Source organism: Lampetra planeri, chromosome 29 (genome assembly GCF_965212315.1).
Source record: "Lampetra planeri chromosome 29, kcLamPlan1.2.h2, whole genome shotgun sequence".
Lineage (NCBI taxonomy): Eukaryota > Metazoa > Chordata > Hyperoartia > Petromyzontiformes > Petromyzontidae > Lampetra > Lampetra planeri.
The window spans coordinates 10,111,041-10,134,261 of record NC_136135.1 but is presented as its reverse complement, the minus strand read 5'-3'; the positions used below and the strand labels follow the sequence as shown (position 1 = coordinate 10,134,261).

The 23,221-nt window shown below is 41.1% G+C and overlaps 1 protein-coding gene across 1 annotated transcript in view; it reads right to left on the bottom strand.

The window, feature by feature from the left end:
* The window catches only part of LOC144728664 (cell adhesion molecule 2-like), a 140,506-nt gene extending 118,389 nt beyond the window's left edge, over positions 1-22,117 (bottom strand). The window contains exon 1 of the mRNA XM_078608248.1: positions 21,940-22,117. Coding sequence (XP_078464374.1) covers positions 21,940-22,009 — 70 coding nt within the window. The 5' untranslated portion in view covers positions 22,010-22,117. The remainder of the gene's footprint in view (positions 1-21,939) is intronic.
* Positions 22,118-23,221: the final 1,104 nt, after the last annotated feature.

Here is a 23,221-nt window from a genome sequence, read left to right as displayed (position 1 = left end):
TTGCGGTGTCAAAATTAATAAACTGTATTTCCCTTCACAAATCTAAAATGAGATCCATTATGGTGGAGGTTGTTAATTTCCATTAGCTGACTTAAAAAATGCATGCCTTTTATTTGTACAGGATTACATTTTTTTACACGATTCAGAGTGATGTGAAAATAGTGTAATCCAGCACGTTGGAGACAATTGGTGAATGGCACAACTATACTGCGACACTCTCACAGTTTAGGATAACCTTACCATTCGGTATTAAACACATCATCATCATTATGATGTGCAATTCACAACACATCTTTTAATGAACAATCTCTTCAAATGTACATATGTGTGAGATTTGATATGGCATGCTATCCACCACACCATCACTTCACAAATTGTTGATATTTTTTTAATGAACGAATTGTTTCATTTAAAAACAGCATTACATAAAACAAACTAATGAAGTGGGACGGTTGCTCGATGGATAATAATGTCAGAGTACTGATCTGGCACCGCTGAGATCCTCTGCGAGATTCCAAATTACAACCATCCACGATTGAACTGGGTTCTCAAGTAAAACGAGTGTATTGTCTCAGCCCAGTCACTAATGACTGATACAAAAAAAATCACCGTGTTAAGTAAGGGTTGTCTGTTGCTCTGGCATATTCTAGCTCTGAGGACTAAAACCTTTAGTCTAGTTTCCGCGCAAGTGAACATAATTGTAATGGCGTATAAGTGCGTACGACTAAGCACTGGATTAAACAACGTACGGACGTGACTTTTGAAGTAGTATTGTCATATCATCTCCAGGAGGCCATTCCCTGACAAGGCCTGATGCACTGCCTCCTGTGAGAATTCTTCAATTATGTTTTTTTTTCATTACATGACACACAGTGAATGGCATAGTTGGGATATAATTGGAACAACATAAAAAGGATGGAAAATAAAATTCTGCTTCGTAAAAACAAGACGATATAATAAATAAAATGAGTGTACATGCATGTAAAATGTGTAAACATTACAGTATATGTTAAAAGCAGCAACATATTGCATTGGGTTTCTATAAAAAGCCAAATATACTTGTGCGATATTAAATTGACCAAAACTCATTTCAAATGTATTTGCAGCTTTATTTTGAAGGTAGGCGAGACTCATTTCTTCTCGGCATTGCCACAAGGCCTCGAGATTATATCAGCTGTCATCACCTCCCACCTACTGTAGAGCCAGCAGAGACATTTCTGGGATTTATTTTTGGAAGACTAAATTTACACTGTGACTTTGAAGCTATTAACATCTGCCACATGTATGCTACTAGTTTCGCAAATTTCTAATTAAAAAAGCTGAGGAAGGAGTGGAACTTAAGAATGATGAAAAGACCAAGGGCCAATCATTTGTGATTCTGTTTCATTCCTGACATTTTGCTTATGAGTACCTGGTGGTCACTTAAATTCACTACTGTTGCAAAATGTTACTTATAGAATCAGAAAACATCCAGCCACCCAGCCTCCTCCGTAAATATATAGACATGGAGTACAATTCAAAGGCTCCATTTGTGTTTAATTTTGGATGCCATTTAACAAAGTTGATCCTGCATTTTGCTCATTCATATAAAAAAACGAGCCAATTCCATCACAATTGCAGACCGGCCCAAAGTGAGCAGGGTCAGGGTGGGGTCAGAGCAGCGTCTGCGCGGAGGTAGAGTGGAGCTGAGTGATAGTAGAAAGTGGTTATCCGTGGGCGGAAACCTTCGACCAGCGTACGGAATCGCGTTTAATCGCACTGGGGACGTGGTTACCCATCCCACCATCGTCCACGTCTGTGTGCTCGATTTAGTGTGCGTTTGTCACTCTATATGGGGCAGGAAGTCCCATTTACAGCGATAAAGTCCATGAACACATAGAGAAGAGATTATTAAAAGAAGGATCACAATTATGATGATAATATTGATGATGATGAAGATGGTGGTAGTGATGATGATGATGACGTGTTTATTTCCGGAAACACCTAACATCAGCAGCACCTGTTATGAGCCTCCATTCGGGTGTTATCATCTTCATCATCCTCATTGCAGCACTAAGCCAAACACGGCTTAGAATTACAATTCCGTGCTCAGTGGAGAGCTGGAAAAATCGCAAGTAAATATTAGCATTTGTGGGTGTGTATGTGTGTTTATGTGTGAGACAAATCTTGATTGGATAGCTCGGTTTGTTTGTTGGGCAAATGTGGTGACATCAGTATGATCTAACTTGGCACATCCACAGCTGCGTATGGGCAGTGAGGATTTGAGAAGAATTGGGTTTCACACTTTGTGACCAGCGAATTGGCACAAGACTTATGTACAAATTTTCTTCAAGGTAGTGCTCAAACTGAGTGTTAAAAACACGGTATATGCATGCCCATTGTGGGGGGCATCCATCTATTGCTCAACTTCTGTTGACTTCCTACAAAGCCGTGCTCATTTTGTTGAGCCCTAAGAGAAGACATGCCAACTTGACCCTTAAGCAGGACTCGAACATGTGAGTCGATGACTTTATATACAATGAACAGTGTGAACGAAGTTCATCATACATGTATACATAATTGCCACCCCGCCAGATTTTACTGAAACACTCCCCTTTAAATCAAGTTATTAAAAATCAGTACTTTTGCCTGGAAATTAATGTATTCCTTTTCCTGGGGTGAGCATAATATGATATAAATTCATGCTAAGAAAAGACGTTAGTGACATAAAAAAAAATCTAGGCAATATCTAATGATGCTAAGAAATTTAATTGCATTCTCAGCAAGGATTCTTCATTTATTAGTTGTGTCCGAAGCTGGATATGGAATGGAGAGCTGAACAGTTCATGAAATGAAAGAAATGGTTAAGGATTCCTTCATTGGCACGATTCAGAGAACCGTTGCGTGGACACGTTTCCAATGATGGGCTTCATAATAGGTCAGAGCAGACACCACTTAGTGTAATCATTCAGAGGGAACGACTCTGCTGGGTTGGAAACGTCTCCAGAATATGAAGCAGTCAGACTCCATGAGGTAATATTAGACGTGTGGTATTGCAGTGATAATGTGGGAAGTCTGTGAGTTTTAAAACACGACTGGGAGGCCAACCCAACACATAATTTCTCTATGGTGAAAAAAAATCCATAACCGTTATTCACCGATAAGATGAACTGATCCCTTGTCAAAGGAATGTGGAAATTCAACTGCTGGCTCAATTCTTCAACTGGAATCGATGATCACTGCCTCGTGCTCATTTTGAGCATGAATACATCTGCTCAATTAACCGATAAGACTGAGGTCATGATCAATAATTTATTGTGAATATGAATATATTTTAATAAATTTTGTTTCTAAAATTGACAATTTGTATTTAGCAAGAGAATCCTTTTTGCCTTATTGAATTGCTGGTTTTACTAATGGAAACAGTCCACTTAGGAAACACACTGAAAATATGCTTTGAAAAGGACATGAAAGAACCTCGTCAAGTATTCAACCAATAAAGTCGTTAGAATGGTGTTGTGGTTAAATCACTCAACTCTCATTTGGAATGTTGCAAGTTCAAATATTGGTCAAGGTTCGGGCTCAAGCCATCACCCTCCTGGTGTCAATAAAATAAATACAATGGTCAGGGATTGATTTTGGCAAGAGTTGAGCTCTAGGAAATAAATTAATCCCTCCACATAGCATTGAAGGTCGTAGGGGTTGTTTAACCATACTTTAACATGAATAAATATAAATATAGGAGATACAATTATATGGTTATTCAAAGCCATATCAAAGTGTTTTCACCCTCTAAACTAATATTATGAGGCACTACTTTTCATTCCAGGAACTGAGGAATGTTAAACATTTCTTTGGCTTGGACCAGTTTGTCAATTGGACAACCGCTGTTCACTTTCAACAGAGAGTTTTTTTGTATTTCATTTTGATTCCTGAAAGATGAAAATGCCTAGTCACCCTCCAACGAATATGTAAACCCAAAGCCTTCAAATTGCAATCTGTACACTCTAACCACAGTGCCACCCTGCCACATTACACTATACTCAACTCAAGGTCAACGGGTCATAGCTGTGAATGCTGTTGACGTTACCACACCGCAATATTGCTTCAATTCTTTTGTTAGATCTTGTAGCTGTATCAAAGTCAATGTCTGACCTCCAAAGTCTGCTGTTACGGCATTTCAATATCAGCTGTTAAGTCTTCACTTTGGCTACCGACCTCTGGGTGCCATACCATTGCCATGCTGGGTAATGAGACCTCCCCCAATCCTGCACACATGCCCCACCAATCATAGCCTTCTCTTCCTCATTGCATCTATAATGATTACCTGCCACATTTAATTTAAGCAAATTAGTTGAACTATATTTCTTTTTGCCAATGCACAATTTTTTTTTCTTACTGGGAAAACACCTCTTAACTATTGTCACTCAGCACAGTTATAGTTGGATGGTAATTGGCGTGATATCATGTGAGTAGTGCAATACGTTTCCTGGCTCATTTCCCAGCCACTTGGATTTAACTAAATTCATATTTCTAAGTGTGGCATTACCAGCAGCTCTGAGGTAAATCTGAGTTTTCCCTCCAGTATATTTAGAGACAATGAGAAAGACGCTTCTTAGAGTGTATGTGCCATTTTAGACAGTAACATGAAAAACATATAAACAGCATATTTATGCGATTTTATATGAAGGTAGAAAGCATGCTGCTGGAATGTGCGATTTCCAAATATGGCTAAGGACTCATATAAACAGGCACCACCCACTACTCATTTGACTATGAAGTCACTTTGAATTTTTGATCATCATTATTTGCAAGAATAGTATATATATAAAATAATGCCACTTTTTAAAGTCTCAACACATTTACATGAATGTTTGTCAATCCGTGACTGAATAACAACACTTGATTGAGTTGGAACAGAATACAGTTGTACAGAAGATGCAATTTCTTTTTGTACTGATGAATTTGAATATTTTTTGTCATAATTATTTTTCCTGTGCATATGTTTTTACTTGGGTATTAAAAAAACAATTACACTGTAATAAAATAAAACATGTGTGTGGTAGTGGCCATCTGTTGGCCAGTAGTACGAGTTACATATTTCTATGGCAGGAGGCAGATTTTCCATAGAACACTGCTGTCGTTAAATAATCAATGAGTTTTAATTTTTTTTATTGATTTCAGATGGATTGCCACAATGGGAAAATTGACTTCCGACCTTGATTTGAACTCACAGAGTGTCCAACTGTGGGTCAAGCTCTCTAACCGCCCAGCTAGTTACTTACCCATACACATTTACACACACACATATTCATTAATATGCAGTCGTATGTTTTACATGATTAAACAAAACTAATTGTGACACTGCATTGGCAGTGGTACACAAGCTCACAATCAACAACACAACACATTCATCAATAATGCTGCCCTTAAATTGAGAATATATTTGACAACGTTTTCGGCAGTGGCCCTTCGTTTTAGTGTATCTGTGTGTGAGCATCGGCCATTTCCCATAAAATGTCTCCTATTGTATAACTTTTTTCACGGCATCATTATTGATAAATGTTTTTGTCGTTTTATTTTTTTTCATGGAAGCGAACGGCAGACAATTACAGAATATGCGTTGATTCAAAATTCAAGCTAACATGGAAGAACGTTCTTGTGCACGAGCAAACTCGTGGACTGACATTCTTGATTTCTACCACCGCAACAGGTGGTTTGGACTTCTTAGAGACTCCGCAATGTTCCTTGCTGTCATCGCTAAGTAGAGAGACATCTGCTACTCAATTGTTTAAAAGCTTCGGGGGAGCAGCGGACGAGCGAATCACTTTCAGTCTGCAATGACAGCCGTATCGATTCGAGTGAGTGTGCGAATGGAGCAGTGGCAGAGAGGTTAGCACGCTGCGCTACGATCCCAGTGACCAGCGTTTGTTTCCCACCTCTGTACATCAGTGAAAGATGGTATGTGAATCTGTTGTGAGATACCCCTAGGTAGACTTAAACCGGTAAGGGTGGCCAGGTGTGGTTACTAATGACACAGTAGTATGAATTTCACATTGAGATGGTAACAGGCAGTCCATCCACAGGGATTGTTAAGTGTAATCGACATTCAAAAGGACAAAATCCCATCTGTTTAACTCTATAGACTGTTGGGGTAAGTGCTGTTGGTGAGTACCTATAAAGGCTGCCACTAAAAGGGTGGTGTGGTCAACACGATGGTTGTCTCCCATTGCTGATGTTTACATACTAACTCAGGTAGTTATTTTAGGCTGAGTGTACCTAGAGGAAGCTCAAACATGTTCACATAGCATTTGCCATTGGTGTTGTCCATGGCAGGAAAACAAACCTATGTTGTTACACAGGTACACACAGTGAGAGACAGAAATATAGTTTATTCCAATTTTATAATATGGCACAGCAATATATTTAGTAGCATTATTACAAAATAAGACTCCACCAAATACATATTTGATACTAGCAATAAATGCACTAACCATAGTTTACCCTTCCACACTGCAGTCCGCTGTTCAGACGAGTTGCTTTCTAAGCCAAGGCTGTCTTATTGCACCAGGGTAAGTGGAAAGGCTGTAGAGCATAGCGTGACATAGGAAGCCAACTTATTGCTCTGCCCACTGGACCAATTTTGAGTCGGAAGAATTTACAAACGCACGTGTGCCGTGACCAGTTCCTCACTGAAATGAGATTTTAGTGGGGCACTGAAGATCCCCGAAAATTGACGCACAACGAAGGCCACCTCCTAAACACGCCAGCAGGATATTTTCCTTTCCCAGCAAGCACAGCATTAAGCCATGAAATGCTCACACCACCCGCATTTGTTTTCGAAATCTGGTGATGACCCAGATTGTGCGACGCTGTAGACTGTGTAATGCTCTTAGTGGTTTTGCATTTGCACTGTTTGTAAACACACGTGCATTCATCAGTGTGCATAAAAATGGAGCGAATAAGACTTTAGCACATCTATACATGTAAAAATGTGATTGGCAATAGTATACACAGTGGATTTTTTTTTATTGAAGACATTAAAGGAATTATTGCGAAGGCAAATTTACAAAAGCAGAATATTTGCTTCCAAACATATATTTTTCTTACATCTCCCCACCTCTGTCCAACCAGCTATATAAATGGGTCGTGCGTGGTGTGAGCAAGTGTGGGTACTCCTCCACCTCTTTCAAGACATTTGGCGGGTGTAAAAGAGTAGGCCAAATACTTTCTAGGACTCCATATAGACTCCCTATAGTGGAGGCCCTTTCACGAGCAGTTGTAAGGGCTGTACCTTTACATTTTGCTGATAAATCGGGGTAGCAGGTGGCGATTGGCACAGACCAATTTAAGACCCTATTATCACAGCAACAGCTTTGCAATCCACGGCTCAACATTGGTCTTTATAGATGTCTGTAATATAGTCCCAATGTGGCAATTTCCTCCCCTGTGACCTCCTGAACTCTTGACCTCTCCAGTATTTGCCCTCTAACGTTGCACTTTGGGGATTCCACTGGCTGTCAATCCCATGGATGTAAACACAATTGTTCTACCCGAAATGGATGTGAGAGTAAGAGCAAGAATGGCAATGCTCGATTATAGAAGACAGTAACATGGAGGAGAAAATTGTGCATTTGACTTGCCCATGGACAGAACACTTAGTGATGATGCTGAGTATTAATATAAACTTCATTCCAGATTACTTTTTCGAACCATTGTATTGGCTTTTTCATACAGCCCAGTCATGCTGTGGCAGAAAACTCATTATTGTAATATTTAGAAATTGTGAGTTCAAATTCCAATCATGAGTTGGCTAAGCCCACTATTTATCCAGGATTGGAATACCATTTTATGGGAGGTAAATAGCAGTTGTCACATTCAAAGACTGGCCCTGGCCATGAGAATATGGAATGTCCTTAAACTTGCCAATGGAGACAAGTACTGCCTAATGCATGTTTTAGCAGTGAGGCACATTAGTTGTGTTCTTTTGGGGAACTCATAATTATTTGGCTTCATTCATATATGGTTCACATCTTTTATGGAATGCAATTCTTTGACACGAAATATTATCAAAATGGTATTGCATCCGAGTGTAGTCTATATCCCTAGCTATTTAATGTATTTCAGGTTCTACTGAAAACACAACGGAAATCTGCGCAGCATGACTGTACAGAAATATATGCATTAGAACGGATGCTTTATTAATGCCCAGTGCTTTGAGAACACCGAATCTGTTCTTCCAAAGCTGAGCAAGAAGGAACGCAATGCAGGAGCAAATGAACAGTGGCACATATACACTACAGTACTTTCCTGCAATTGTAAACAAATCAACGTAAGTTGCATCACATATGGTAGTAATGCTTACAATCTAAAAAAAACTCGCATGAACTTAAACAAGTTGGCCTTAAAATATGTGTCGTGCTATGTTTCATCGAAGGTTCGATGAAACATTGAAACCCTCCATTAAACGTGAAGGCAGTGGCTTGGAGAGATCATTATGATTATGATTTCACTTACAAAATTAAACTATATCTGTTGGAAACATTCAATTTAAATGAAATGTATTCGTGGTAAGAGCAATAGGCGGCCCTATTAGCAGCTTATAAACATTTGCCTGCATGTGTTACCAATCAGTAGACAAATCTGTGAAATGTAATTTGATTGCGATGGTAAAACTGATAAATGAAGGGCAGGCACGATATCATTCCATTTAACAGGGGCATCAATATTTAAACATTGACTTTTTAAAGGCCTGCCATCAGCCCATCACACATTTAAATAATCTTTACCTCTATCACATAACCAAAGCCGAGGTGAAAGCGAAACTGCATTTACAAACATTCTCCGTTTGTGTCCGTTTCTTTTCCTGCACAGGTACAGCATTATTTAAACAAAAAATAGCCTGAATGTGTCAGTTTTCAAAAGCTTAAAACTATAAGGATTGAAAAAAAAACGTTTCCACAAACCACGGCAGTGTGGAACCTAGCTAACGATAAAAAAACTGCTTAGCATAATAATACATGTAATGCATATAGTGTCTAACATACTTAACATTACATCATGCATGACTTTACAAATTTAATTTCATATATTTCTTTTTTATTTCCATGACACAAATGTTTTAGCTGTAGTTGATAAAAAAAATACTTTATATTTAGAAATCAGTTAATGTATCCGATTTAGACAGTTACAAGCTTTGATACAACGCTAATGAAGGTGACATCATAGCTTGAGCCATGATGACATCATGATCTTGCTGAAGAAAACTTTTCACATGGTCTCTCACTGTAAGTCTGTCAATCTGGCTGGCCTCTCTCTGAACAATGACTGTTCAATACTATGGTAGCATAATTTACATGTTCTGTTGCAAACCAGTGCTAACGGTGATATTTGTGCACTATTAACAACGCACTAACCGGCCAGGTGCCCCTGTGGTAGAGGATGCACACTTAAATCCTGGTTGGGGATTGACTCTGCCCATCATCCCTCTAGGGTTGATAAAAATGAGGACCAGTTTGTTGTGAAATCTGTAAGCAGGAGATAATCACTGCCTCAATGCTCATTGGAGGAGGAAATCACTTTGACTTCACCAAGGCTATCCCGTAACTTGTTTTCCAGATGTATATTTAGTGTCATATTGTTAATATTTGATACATATAAATATGTAAATAGATTTTGACTTAAAACTTTTGTGACTGCAGGAATTCATATTCTTGGTTCTTTTGGTAAAAACATGTAGATAGAAAATGTAATAAAAATAAAAAAATTGAAAATTAAAAAAATAATAATAAATTGAAAATAATAAAAGCAAAAAATCCACGACGTTTCGATCGCAACACAAGCGGTCTTCATCAGGCGTCTGATGAAAATTGCCTGATTAAGATGGCTTGGTTGCGATCAAAACGTTGTGGGTTTTTTGCTTTTATTTTCAATTTCATTATTATTTTTTTATCATTATTTTTTTTTTTCTACGTGCCTTTACCGAAAGAACCCAGATTATGTAAATAGATGCATCCAATATATAGCATTGAGCCAGCGAAGTTATAGCTGCACTAGCAAAGGCAATTAGGTAGATGCAATTGGCAACTGCTATGCTTCAGTAATTGCGCCAGGCTCATCTCCAGTATTTTAAGAGGGGGTATTCGATTGTCAAACAATAAGCGTCCAGGGAAGAGTAAGAGAGACTGGGGGAACGGGTGGTGGGGGGAGGTGATGGCAGGTGAAATCGGGTTGGAACTAGCATTGGTGGCGTCGTGAGCCTTGCATCGCGTGTCAGTGAGGCAGATGTGTTTTGCCGCAAAAAATCTCTCACTTTTTCGTTACCTGCGGGGGAAAAAAATTCTGCACGTTTGAACCATACTGACAAGTGATCGGCATAGGACTAAATAATAACAAGCCTGTTTTAACTCGGATTGAAAGTGTCTCCTTACTAAAAATATTGTGGGGCGGTAATTTGTTACATCTGCTTGTTGTAGAAATCCTACAATTCATATGGCTAGATACAGGCTCTGGAACAGATGAACACTGTTGACTGACTACTCAGTAGGTGCCCGTGATTGTATTGGCATTAGAGAGATGATGGACTCGACGGATTTGAGCTCGCAACCTTATGATTAGGAGTTACGACCTCTAGACTCAACACATGGCCTGCTGACTTACAAATGTACTGAACAGCAAGGCACGTATTTTTAAAATGATAAGTACAAGCATTTCCTTAATTAAACGATCCTGTGTATGCATGTGCATTGGACGTCTTCCGAATCGTGCGTAGCTAATTGTGATAATCGGAGGTGCCCATCAACTCCAAGTTCAAAACCAAAATTAAATAATGGGCAGGGTCAATATTGTTGAGCATTCTTAGTGATATAGCATTTATGAGTATGAAAACAATTATTACCGGTTTGTTTGCGGAATGTTGATTGCTGAAAAAGTAACACTGGAGTTGTAATATATATCTTATTGTTTTTTTTGGTAAAGTCACGTAGAAGGGAAATAATGAAATAATAAACACAAAACATAATAAAATAATTCTCACGACGTTTCGGCCACAACGCAAGCAGCCGTCCTCAGGTGAAGAACAGGTCTGTCGGAAAGACAGCGTCTGAATGAACACCACCAGGCTTGGCAGCGTATATTTTAGCTGGGTTGGAGGGGGAAGAGCGTCTTGACAAAGGGATTTACATATCAAGAGGAATTTAGCTAATTTATGGGAAATGCAGATATGGGATTAGTCGTTACTTGTGGAATGCGTAGGAGGTGGGCGGGGGGTTTTCATAGTCATATTATGCCTGTGCATTAGGCAGGATTAGCAGCATCAAAGGGAGGGAGTAGGGTTAGCATTAATAAAGGGATGGAATGTTAATAGTATGGAGCTGCAGCAGCTAAACCACCACGTAAAAAACTAAAATATAAACTACATCAGTATCATCAATATACTGAATATACTCTCCAATAAGCTGAGCTACTAACAGTAAGTCATACATTACAATTCTATGTCGCAAAAAATATAATATGCCTCCAGCTAAACTTTTTTCTCTTATATCACACGGGTCTACCCCGTACTATATAATGCCATAGACAACCCCAACATTAAATTATATACTGTATTACTATACACCACCCTATACCTTAGACTATACATTGTAATATTACACTATGTATTATTCTACCCACCCTACTGTATACCACACTGCTGTATATTCACTATACAATTACGATACTATATATTACCTTATACATTATATTAAACATTACACTTTTATACTATTTATTATTAAACAATCTGCTATACACTATACCATTGACCGCCGCGTGAAAGGTACTAAGAGGAAGCAACAAAATATGTCAATGGGAGAGTGGTGGTAGGAGACTTGCAGCGGAGCAAAGAATCCATTCCCTGCGGAGAATAAAAGATATATAGTCAATGCCAGTGAGTGGACTGTGGTCTGAAAGTCACCGTAAACGTGAACACAATCAGTTAAGATCCTAAATGGTTTATTACGTCCTTCCAATGATTGCTGAGCCAGAATCCATCTTCTCGGTTGAAATTGTCTCTGTGTTTGTATATTTGGATCGCCTCATGAACAAATCTCTCATGGTAGCCAGATGGCTTGCAGAGAACCTCTGTCTTGGAGAAGTCAATGTCATGTGAGCCCACTGAATTGTAACAGTGATCTGCCATGGCTGAGGTGTTTGTCCTACCGTGTTTCAGGTCTGCTTTATGTTCACAGATGCGGTCCGAGACATGTCGTTTGGTTTCTCCAATGTAACTGCTACCACAGAGGCAACTTAGTTTGTAGACGCCAGGGTACTGTATGTCTGGAACCACATCTTTTACAGACGGGACCAGATCACGGATTTTATGTACTGTGTTGAATCAGACCTGTATTTTGTGTTTAATCAGGATTTTGGAGATCTTTTTTGTGACCCCAGCAATGTAGGGTAAGGTGATGGTTTTGAAAGGCTCCTCAACAGGATCCTTCTTGATGGTTGGAGTGATGGCTTTGCGGACTGTGTAGTCGGAGTAACCATTAGCCTTAAGAGATTGGCGTACGTGCTTGAGTTCACTGGCAATGTGTTCCTGGTCGGAGATGCATTGGGCTCTATGGTGTGGAGTCTTGATGAGGGAATTCTTCTGGGATGGATGGTGGTGGGAATTCGGTTTTAGGTAAGCATCCGTATGGGTGACTTTCCTGTAGACAGAGTGGCTCATTGAACCATCAGGTCTCCTTTTAATTAGGACATCCAAAAAGGGTAGCTTGCCATCTGTTTCGACTTCCATGGTGAATCTGATGGCTGGGTGTATGGAATTTATGTGGTCAAGGAATTGGTCTAGAGCAGGCCGGCCATGTGGCCAGATGACAAAAGTATCGTCTACGTACCTCTTCCATAAGGTCGGGCGTAGAGTGGCAGTCTGGATGGCGTCAGTCTCAAATTTCTCCATGAAAACGTTGGCTACAACCAGATATAGGGGGGAGCCCATTGGGGTACCCTCAGTTTGTTTGTAGAAAGTTCCATTCCAGGTGAAGTATGCATTGGTTAAGCAGTGTCTCACCAGGGGGGTACCTCAGTATATTTTTAAAAGCCTTATGAGAATGCTTTCAAAAATAACATAAAAATACCTATGCAATAAGAATTACATTGGCATTGTACTCATCACTAATGCATAAAGGGAATATGCGTGGTGTTTAAAAAAATTATCTTGGCAGATCTCGAGTAATGCATTAGGTAAACAATAAATATGCAAGATTGACACTCCAGTAAACGTGCAAACACTGAAATACATCCTTGAATAGTTTGTACAATTTAACATATATTCTTGTTGTCGTTTGATGTATTGTCATTTCCTGATTATTATTTTGATACATATTAAAAGTGCATCTAGATTATGCTGAAAGTGTTTAAGTTTTGCTATTAGCATAGCATGACATTTAATGCAGTTTAGAGGACATTGGTAATTGCTCTGGCTCATTACCTCGAGTAATAACACCAAGTGACATATCTTGGTGTTTGTGGAATGAACAATACGGAAATACTAAATAAAAAAATAAACGGGAACAACAGAGATGCATTACATACATTCCCATTCAGCTTTATATTCATTAATGTTTAGTACTCTAGCAGCAACCTCCACTGTCAACAGTGTGAGTGTTTAAAGCGAGGTGCAATGATTACTTGGCAGCCCTTTAATTGGTGGAAACCCACCACCAGCGCCGTCGTCGCCCTTTACGAGTACCATCACCTATTACACCGCCCGATCTCACTCGTCGTCGGAGGTAGAACTGAAAGTGATGACGTTCTTAACCACTGCAACCATCCCTTGCCACCACCTCCCTCAACCTTTGGTTTCTTTTATGTTACCATCTAAAAATAAGTCTTTGAGTGAAAATTTTCAATTTAGAAAAAAATGTGTCTGGTTCTGTCATTTATTGAATAGGTGCTTAACGAATTAGCCATGATCCACAATGAGACAACTTAAAGTATGTGCACAATTACATTATGCACCTTTGTACATATATTTTGCTCCTAGTTGTATATTCAGTTTTGCAAAGTTCAGATGCCTTGGGTCGGTTGATATTCTAATTTTTTTACATACCAACAGCGGTTGCCATGTACAGAAACTGGATTCCACCATAGAAATCTGAAATCTCCATCACAAATTCTGGACCATTTGATGCTCTTTGACTTTGAATATGAAAAGTAAAAACAGATGTTATTTTAATAACCATGCATTCAACGAAGAGTTATGTATTCTGGCTATTTAAAATGTTTTCTTTCAGTAAATTAGCTTAGACAAAATGTCGTAGCACTGAGCAATATACAACTATTTCAATATTGGCTGAGAATACCGACATATTTTGTGTTCATTTTATCGACCCTAGAGGGATGATGTGCCAGAGCGATACAATGGCATGTGCTCTTTGACACATGCCTAATATCAGGGCCAAATCTTGATATTGACTGCAATGCTGCTAGTCTGACTTTTAAGTGTATCAGTGTATAGTACAATGCAAGACTATCCATACCAATCCTATATTATTGTACTCTATATTCCTATCATCTTATGAACAGATTTATATTAAATCAAACGATGACGACAAAACGAGGCGAGATAGAAGTGACTGCGAAATTATTTCCTGGAACAGCGTTCAGGCTGAAATGAAGTTATAATTATTTTTTTTTATCCTAGCCGGAAATAGCATAGCTTCCCTCAAATGTACATTGTATCCATTAAAGGTATCATCCATTATTAAGGCGTTAGATATCTTGTCATGGCATGACGTCGCAACCATCCACATGCGGAATGTGGCAGTGGAAGCCCGGCCCAATGGGGTCTACACCAGCTCAACACATAGGCATCAATCGCTGCAAGCGTTGGTGCAGAGACGCTCAGACTCGCAGCCTCCCGTGTGCAATTAAAACCCCCGCTCCAGTGGGCTGTGCACGTGTGTACACAAGCATGTGTGCGTGTGAATCATTCCGACTGCGTGTTAAAAAATTACATTCTGTGTACACGCTGTTACTGCAGGGCATTTGGTTTAGGATGGGCGGTTGATGTGGCCTTGTGGTAGCGAGTTTGGCCGCTTGTTGCAAAGGTTTACGGTTCGATTTTCAGCGGCCGCCCTGGTTATAACTGCGAGTAAATTAATAAAATAATTTGAAACGCGTCATCTGCTTTACAGCGGGCGTTCAAAAAATCATGTGACACCATTCGCAAGAGTAGACCAAATGTGTGCTGCCATCATGGTCCCAATTTGCCAATTTGAAATATTACCCTAGAATTCATTCTTTGGATTAATTAATCCCATCGCCCCTTACTGCAAAACATACTTACTGCGAGGATTTGGTGGGTAAATAAGCATACAGGTAAATATAATATAGCGTGCCTATGTGGAATTACATCTCTGAATGTTAAAGTATTAAAATCTGTGCTTCTGTTGGTGACAGCCAGCTTAACAGCCTTTAAAATAGTGTATATTTTTAGCCTGCAAAATGGTAAGCACAAGCCTGCGCACATTTAGAGACGTGCTCACATCCAGTCAGCCATGACCACACAAGTATACAAATACCCACACACATTATTGATCATAACAAGGCAAAGATCCCCAGTTGAACCTTACACACTAATGGGGCAAGCATTGTTAGTGAAGCCTTATTAAAGCTATGACTATACATGAGTGGGTGGTGTGGCTAACAACGTGCCTGGTCACCTTTGTCCAGTGGCTGGTGTTCTCAAATTGCAACAGGTACATATTTAAGGCCAAGTTAACCGAGGTACGGTCCAGGGCAATTTTAGATCTTACTTGACAGCGATGTTGTGAATTGCTGAATTTAACCCAGATTTCAAGGATCCTACTGCATTACATGCACTCAACACGGCACCCTGTAAAGATCAGCATGGTATATAAGGTTAGTGGTGTGGCCATTAGAACACATTGCTACCTTTGTCTATCCAGAGTTGATGATTCCATGCACCAGCCATTCATTCCAGGCAGAGTTCACTTTGGGGAGGTCCAGGAGTGGGTTATAGACCATGTTACGCTGATGTTATCGATGACAGGGAATAGAACCTGGGCCACTGGGGTCATAGTGAAGTGCACGAATGCTCTAACCACTAGGCCACATATACTGTATAGATCCCTACTCTTTGGTTCCTTCGGTAAGTCATGTAGGTATAAAAAAAATCTAAACAAAATAAAGTGATTTATTTTGTTTTATTTCTATCTACGTGACTGACCGAAAGAACCAAAGAGTATGGATTCCTGCAATCACGAAAGCTTCAAATGAAGATTGTATAGATCCCCTCGTATTTTTTTTTTTTAGAAATTGCCGTTAATGAGCACCTATTAATTCCAGTACAAACAATAATACACATATATAAATAATGATGTCCCGTATATATTTTTAACAGACTGTTGGATAAAATGCTGTTAGCGAGCACCCATATGAAGGCCCGCAAAGGAACAAGATGGGATGGGATGGCCAGAACCACACCCGGCCGCCTTCGTCTCCCTAGTGGCGAAATGTACACACCGCACCAGATACTCATTTGAGGCTGAGGCGACATAGGGGAGCCCCAGGACCAGTTCAGATAATCGTCACTGCTGTTGGTGGTCATGAGCGAGAATCGAACTCGAGTAGCCACTGCTCCTCACATATAAACATACACACACACGACTAGGAGCTCAGGTGCATGTCCAGTAGCTCCCCTCCCCCCCGCTAGAACTATCCCTGAGGTTTATCACTAATGGTGTGGAGGGGGGGGGGATGAGAGTGGGGAAGCATGTGTCCACTCCCGCCCCCAGCCCAGATGAAAGGGAGGAGCCCTTCCCGAGTGGGAGACCTCATTGGCAGTGGACCAAATGGGGGGGGGGGGGGCTTAGAATGGGCTGAGATGCAGCAGCTGAATCGCCTCTGTCTGTTCCTTAAGCATCAGCGACGCCCAGCGGCCGATAGAAAGAACGCCGTTCTCAAGGAATTGCATCCATCCACAGTCACGCACCACCATGATATCGACTGATGCAAACACCACGGACCTCAAAATTCGGAAATGGCATCGTTGATTTGAATCGCACTGCCGAATTGCTGGTCAGAGGCAGCCAGATGACAGCTGGTACCTAATTGTATTAATAGGCAGCCTGCGTGAATCTTCCAATGCCTGCAGAGAAACACTCAGCTTTGGCTGCAAGGGCACATGAACAGATGCCAAACTACCACCGAAGCGAGCGCACGCACACACAGACACAGAGGTTCCAATCGTCAAAAATAAATGTCGACATGCAGTGTCAGGCCATTTCAAATTGGAAATAGCAACGGCAGTAAATTATTAAAGGTATTCTATTGCCGTGATGATGATTTAATACACACAGAAACACCAAGATCATTCATAAAATGCAATGTATGTTAATACCCACAGACAGTTTCACACGGACCAACTTGATTTCTGTTGGGGGTATTCAGCCAGTTACAGAAATGCCTTATTCCGATGGCTGAAGTCACTCAATCAGGGAAATTCGTGTTTCCATTGCTAAGAGTGTAATACGAAGCTCTTCAGTATTTCACAGACATCTTTATTAGACACTGACTATTTAAGGGCATGCAGTGTATGATTTCGAAATACCAGAACATCTGAGTACGTAGCTATTTCAATTCAAAGACTATTTTAACGCCGATGCCAGCATTAAAAACGGTTCTTTGTAAAAATCAGGGTTTTTTGTGTCAAATTATTTCCAATCAGTCATGGGAGTACCTTGGCGTTCCCAGCCATCCATGACTGAAAATGCTCTGACGGCACTGTTTCGGTGTTTGCGGATGGGGCTTGGCTATAGGGCGGGAAAATAGATTAGCGGATTGAGTGTTTGCTTTGCAAACATGAGATTGCAAGTTCCAATTCTGCCACAAGCATGCTTGCAAGGGCAAGATACATGTGTGCCCACAGAGTCCTCTTGGTGAAATTGCTTGAAGAGAATATTTATAAAATAATGAGTTCAATATATAGGATGCGATGTATACACGAGACACGTGTTCACACGTGTGTACACATCGGTGCACGTGCATAGATGTATGAATGTAAATATTTTGAACGCAGTGTTATTCATGACGCCTGCTATCTATGACATCCAGAGAAATTGATATCTGTAGCTGAGCAACTGCTGCTTTCTGATAATTTCCAGACAATAAGGCGATGAACCAGCATGATGTAGAGATAACCCGATAAAAGGTTAAGCTTCATATTAAACATTTTCGGAGACAACTGAAACCGTGCAGAGATTCTGTCCTGTTGCCTGCAAAACTGTGATCTTTTTTTGGTTGTTGTTGTGGATGCTTAAATGGAATTCCTGTTATCCACAAATTTACTTGTGGCCACTTATATCCCAAGTACATTTGATAGATTAAAGGTGGTTTATGATGTGTAAATGTATACATATATTGAAAAGTGGAACTAATGAATAATATTCTTGGAACGCTGGCAGTGCATAAAACATCTTACGAAAATAAATCAGCATATTTCTTCTTTCAAATCTATATGTGAGGATATACACAGAAATAGTGGACCAATTACCTTGGTCAATATTTGGCCATAGCATGTGAATTGTCACTTCTGTGCCAGATCTGGTGGAAACCACATTCAAACAGTATTGAGGGTAGTCAGAACTGTGGACGTGAGTGAACACGCGCGCGCGCTGTTCGCAACCATCTATTAAGGTCCTAATGTAATGCAAGTGGATGGGGTGCTCATTGCCACACCTGACTGCCTTTGTCTCCCCAGTTCACACGCACACACACTGCATTGGGTGATCATTTAGGACCGAGTCAACCTAGGCAGATTAAGTTTCTGGGATCATACGCACTGCATGTGAAGTATTACACCACCGCAACTCACACATGCACACAAAGACCCACCCCCCCCCCCCGTATAGTCTCAACAGACTTTTGGGGCAAGTGCTGTTAGCGAGCAACTATGAAGGCCGGCACTACAAATGAGGGGGTGGGTGGCCAGCACCACGCCCGGCCGCCTTAGCCTCCCCCGTGCAGATGTTTTTACACACCGCACCAGCTACTCATTTGAGGCTGAGTCGACCTAGAGGAGGCTCATCACCGGTTAAAATAATCGTTACTGGCGTTGCCCGTGAGCGGGAATTAAACCCGGTTCGACGATTTCACAGCGCAGCACGCGGTTACTCTATCGCTCCCCCACGAACATGCACATGCACACATGTGCACACACAGGAAGTGAGTGCTACTCTAAGATGTATCCTAGGGTTATAAATGCAGCTGTTTGCTCAGGCAGCCTAAAGTGATCATGTTTGCTTACTGCTTCCCTGAAAGGAAAAGGTTTTTTTCATTATTCATTTATTCCCAGCCTGGGGCAGAGGCATATGCAGGCACATCCCATATGAGTGCAGATCTCTTGTGATGTATACAAAATAAGGCTTGTGAATATGGTATGACGGATTAGGAATAAGCGGTTGTTAAACTTGATTTCCAATTGTAAGCAAAGGCCACGAGGTTGCATATTGCGAACAGCATCTGCACACGGGCCAACATTTCTCAACAAGACGAGGGTTCACAGAAAGCATCCACATACACATTTTTTTGATACGAACTAGAATTAATTGCCAAAGGAAAATTGTAATTAAATTTCACCATAATTAAGAATGGCTCATGACCACATTGTATTCATACACGAAGTTGATGTAGGAATTCTGGAACCTGTTTATCCAATGTTGTAATGTAATATGTAAAGAGAAATCTGTGTTGCAGACACAATGTTTATATTTCACCCAAAATGCCCTCGGATAAAGGGAGGTCTGGCAACGTATGTGAATCTTCCCTATCCATTACACGGTCTCATTGGGCTCTACCATGACTAAAAATAATACATTCTATATGTTAATAAACACATATACATTCATACCCGCGTAATACAAACGTAGCTACGCACATACACAGCCATACATGAATGCATCTACACATTCATCTATAGTTACATGCGTTCATCTTCTGATAAGCTATGTTAGAGGTATACTCCTGTGGTGTTTCTAATTCTGGAGTACATTGCTAGTTGGTTGTTTTTTGTATTATATTGTGTTTACATTGTAAGCATATGAATAGATTGCTCTAAACAAAGACTTTTCTTTAATTGTAAAACGCACACGCAGAACCAAATATGTAGCCATCTGACCCTGCATAATCGCATTATTCATGCGAGCAGCAGTTGTGGAAGCACAGGCAGGGTCATCTATTAATTTTCTGAACAATGTGCATTTCCCTAATGGTGAAAATGCATTGTCCGTGCTGAATGTTCATGTAGACATTATGAGCCGTGAATAATTCTGTCAAATAGTATGCGGATCAAAACTCAGTATAACCTGACATAAGTGCATTGCAAATCCAGTTGCATTAATTAATCACCGAGTAGCATACGTTAATAGTTTCTAACTGACAATTTACCTTTTGAACTCGATTTCCTAAAACGTTCTTGCATATTTCATAATGCACAAATGCGAAATATGAAAATCATAAAAATTTTGTCGGTCAACATTCTACAGCAGAATAGATATTTGCAGATGCGCACCCACGCTTGTACGACACACCATCATAGCTATAATCTGAGTGTGAGCGAATATACGCTGATTGTTAAAGGCATCACTGGAGTTGCTGCTTTCTTTGTTTATAATGCAAACCCATTGACCTACCATTTGCACTCCAGCCATGCATGTTGAGAGGCATGCAGGGCTGGCCATGCATGTACTGTATACACATTCATTACATCGATTCGGGGACAGGAGAGATGAAACGTGCGCGCATCTTAATTCACGCTTCTACGCATCTCCCTCTTCATCTTTTGTCCACGTGAGAGGTCAGATTCTAGCACGGAAATCCCACGGAAATGCTATTCTATCGCAAGCATTCGGTGGATGTGTGGGTGTCTGTGAATGCATATTGAAGAGACTGACTGACTGCCATATATCTCGGGCTGCCTGTTGAAATGAATGAAAGTCGGGAGAAAAACAAATATTTGGTGCGGAATTGCAATTATATCATATCTGAACGCCCTGTGTGATGTGGTATCTAGTTGTGCGTGCGTGCGTATGAGCATGAGCACACACGTGTATTTATACACACACGCACACATCGCTCTGTACGATATCGCCTCTATATTATAGAGCACGTTTTTTCACACGGGGACAACAGATGTCGCATTATTCCTTGACAGATTCGACTCGAGTCACATGAATGTTGTCCCTAATGAATGCGCACATCACCGCTTGGGTTTTTGATGCGTACGTCCCTGTGGTGCGAATCACAGATTTGCCCTGTAATCGCGGGGTCTCCAGTACACGTGCCTATTTTAACATCCCCCCCCCTCCGCCGTCCCCGCCTTTATAGGACTCGATTAATTTTAACCAACATGTTTGTTTTTGGACAATATTCAACTACCCGCAGGTGTAATTTCTGCATAAGCGCAATTCCATGAGTCAAAGTGCGTGTTGGTCCTGGGATGTAAACAAACGATGTGTGGGGAAAGTCTAAACATAGCCGGCCAGGAACTCTTTCGTTTAACGTTTTATTTTTAGAGGAGAAAAAAAATCACCATGCCTCCTTCTGTTTATTGCTGCCTCTGACAATTTCTTCAGCAACCGAATGTGATCATAGAACGCTCGCTCCTCAATTGACACATTTGACGGATCAATTAAAACACAATCACTAGTGATGATGCACAGCGGTTTGACACCAGTGATGCGCGCAACGTAGTATTTACAGCCCCCCCCCCTGCCAACGTTACAGCATGCTATCAGATGCGCACACTTTTAGCGGACGACAGATGGGGAATAAACACATAGCAAAAATAACCCTCTTCATTTTCTAAACAAGAACTACACAACCTGAAAAGAGTTGCTGAGATTAAAGTGCTATCCTAATTGTGTCGATTAAAAAAAAGACGTTGCAGCTCACCGGTCTCAATGAGGAGGGCAGCAGTGATGAGTAGCACGAAAAGCTGGCAGTGTAGGATCCCTTCCGACATGGTTGCACGGGAAAACCAACGAGCAGATCTGCAAATTGCTAGAGAATGAGAGGAGCGTTATCCCGATGTAGACCTTTGGAGGTGGTGGTCCTTTTATGAGCGAATCGCACATCTGTCCCTTTGCATCCTTTCTCCATCCCAAGGAGCAAACCATTATCGCCCGGGAGGCAGGGGGAGACGCTACTTCACGATTGGAGGATGGGTTGGCTCAGCGCACCCGTTCGGCGGGGGGTTTTTGGGGGGTGGATATTGGAGCAATGCTAGACGGGCGCATTTGCGAAGGCACGCGCAACGCTTTCTCGTGCCGGCTACGCATACAGATGCGTACAGAGAAGACGCAGTGACATTAACTGTGGTGTGGCAACATCTAACTCCAAAAATAAATAATGCGAGTACATAAACAACACACGCTCATAATACACACGAAAAAAGGTTTTCTATTAAGCCGTAATAATACACAGAGGTTTTTTTTTCTTTTCTTATAGTTCGACTGTTGGGACAAGTGCTGGTCGTGATCACCCACGAAGGCTGGCATGGCACATATGCATCTGAGAGCGTGACATAGCCAGAACCTTCGACGCCTTTGGCCGCCTTTCTCTCCCCCGTTGCTCATGTCCACACACTGCACCAGTCGAACTAAAGGTGACTTGAGCAGGATTACAAACCACGTGCCACTGATGTGCGTGACGGGGACTCACAACCCATGTCAGGATTGTCGCGCACCGTGCTAACCACTCCAGCATTACTGCCAACAGGTACACACGCAACACAAATACAAAGATCACCCTTATACACCAAACAGAGTGTTGGGGCAAGTGCTGTTAGCGTGTAGCGCATATGAAGGCCGGAACGGTAGACGAGGGGGGGGGTGCTGGGTGGCATATGCACGCACGCACAACGAAGCAAAGGAGGCTGCTACATTTTGACAGCTTTCGAAATAATTGCACACCGCGGAGCGTGAGGTGGCGCGCGCTCCGTTGTAATCGGGCTCTAGGTTGTGAAGACGGTGGATCAGTTGAGGATCCGCGCAGGCACTGGATCCGTACGCAGCAACGTGCTGCTATTGTGGTATCGCTCATCGTATCGCGGGCAGCATATGGTGAATTGATTGGTCTGGGTGTGATTAAAATAATAATCGTGCAGGGAAGCGAGAACACCGAGGAAGAATCCATTAATATAGGAAGTAATACATTAAACATAGATTCCCCCGTG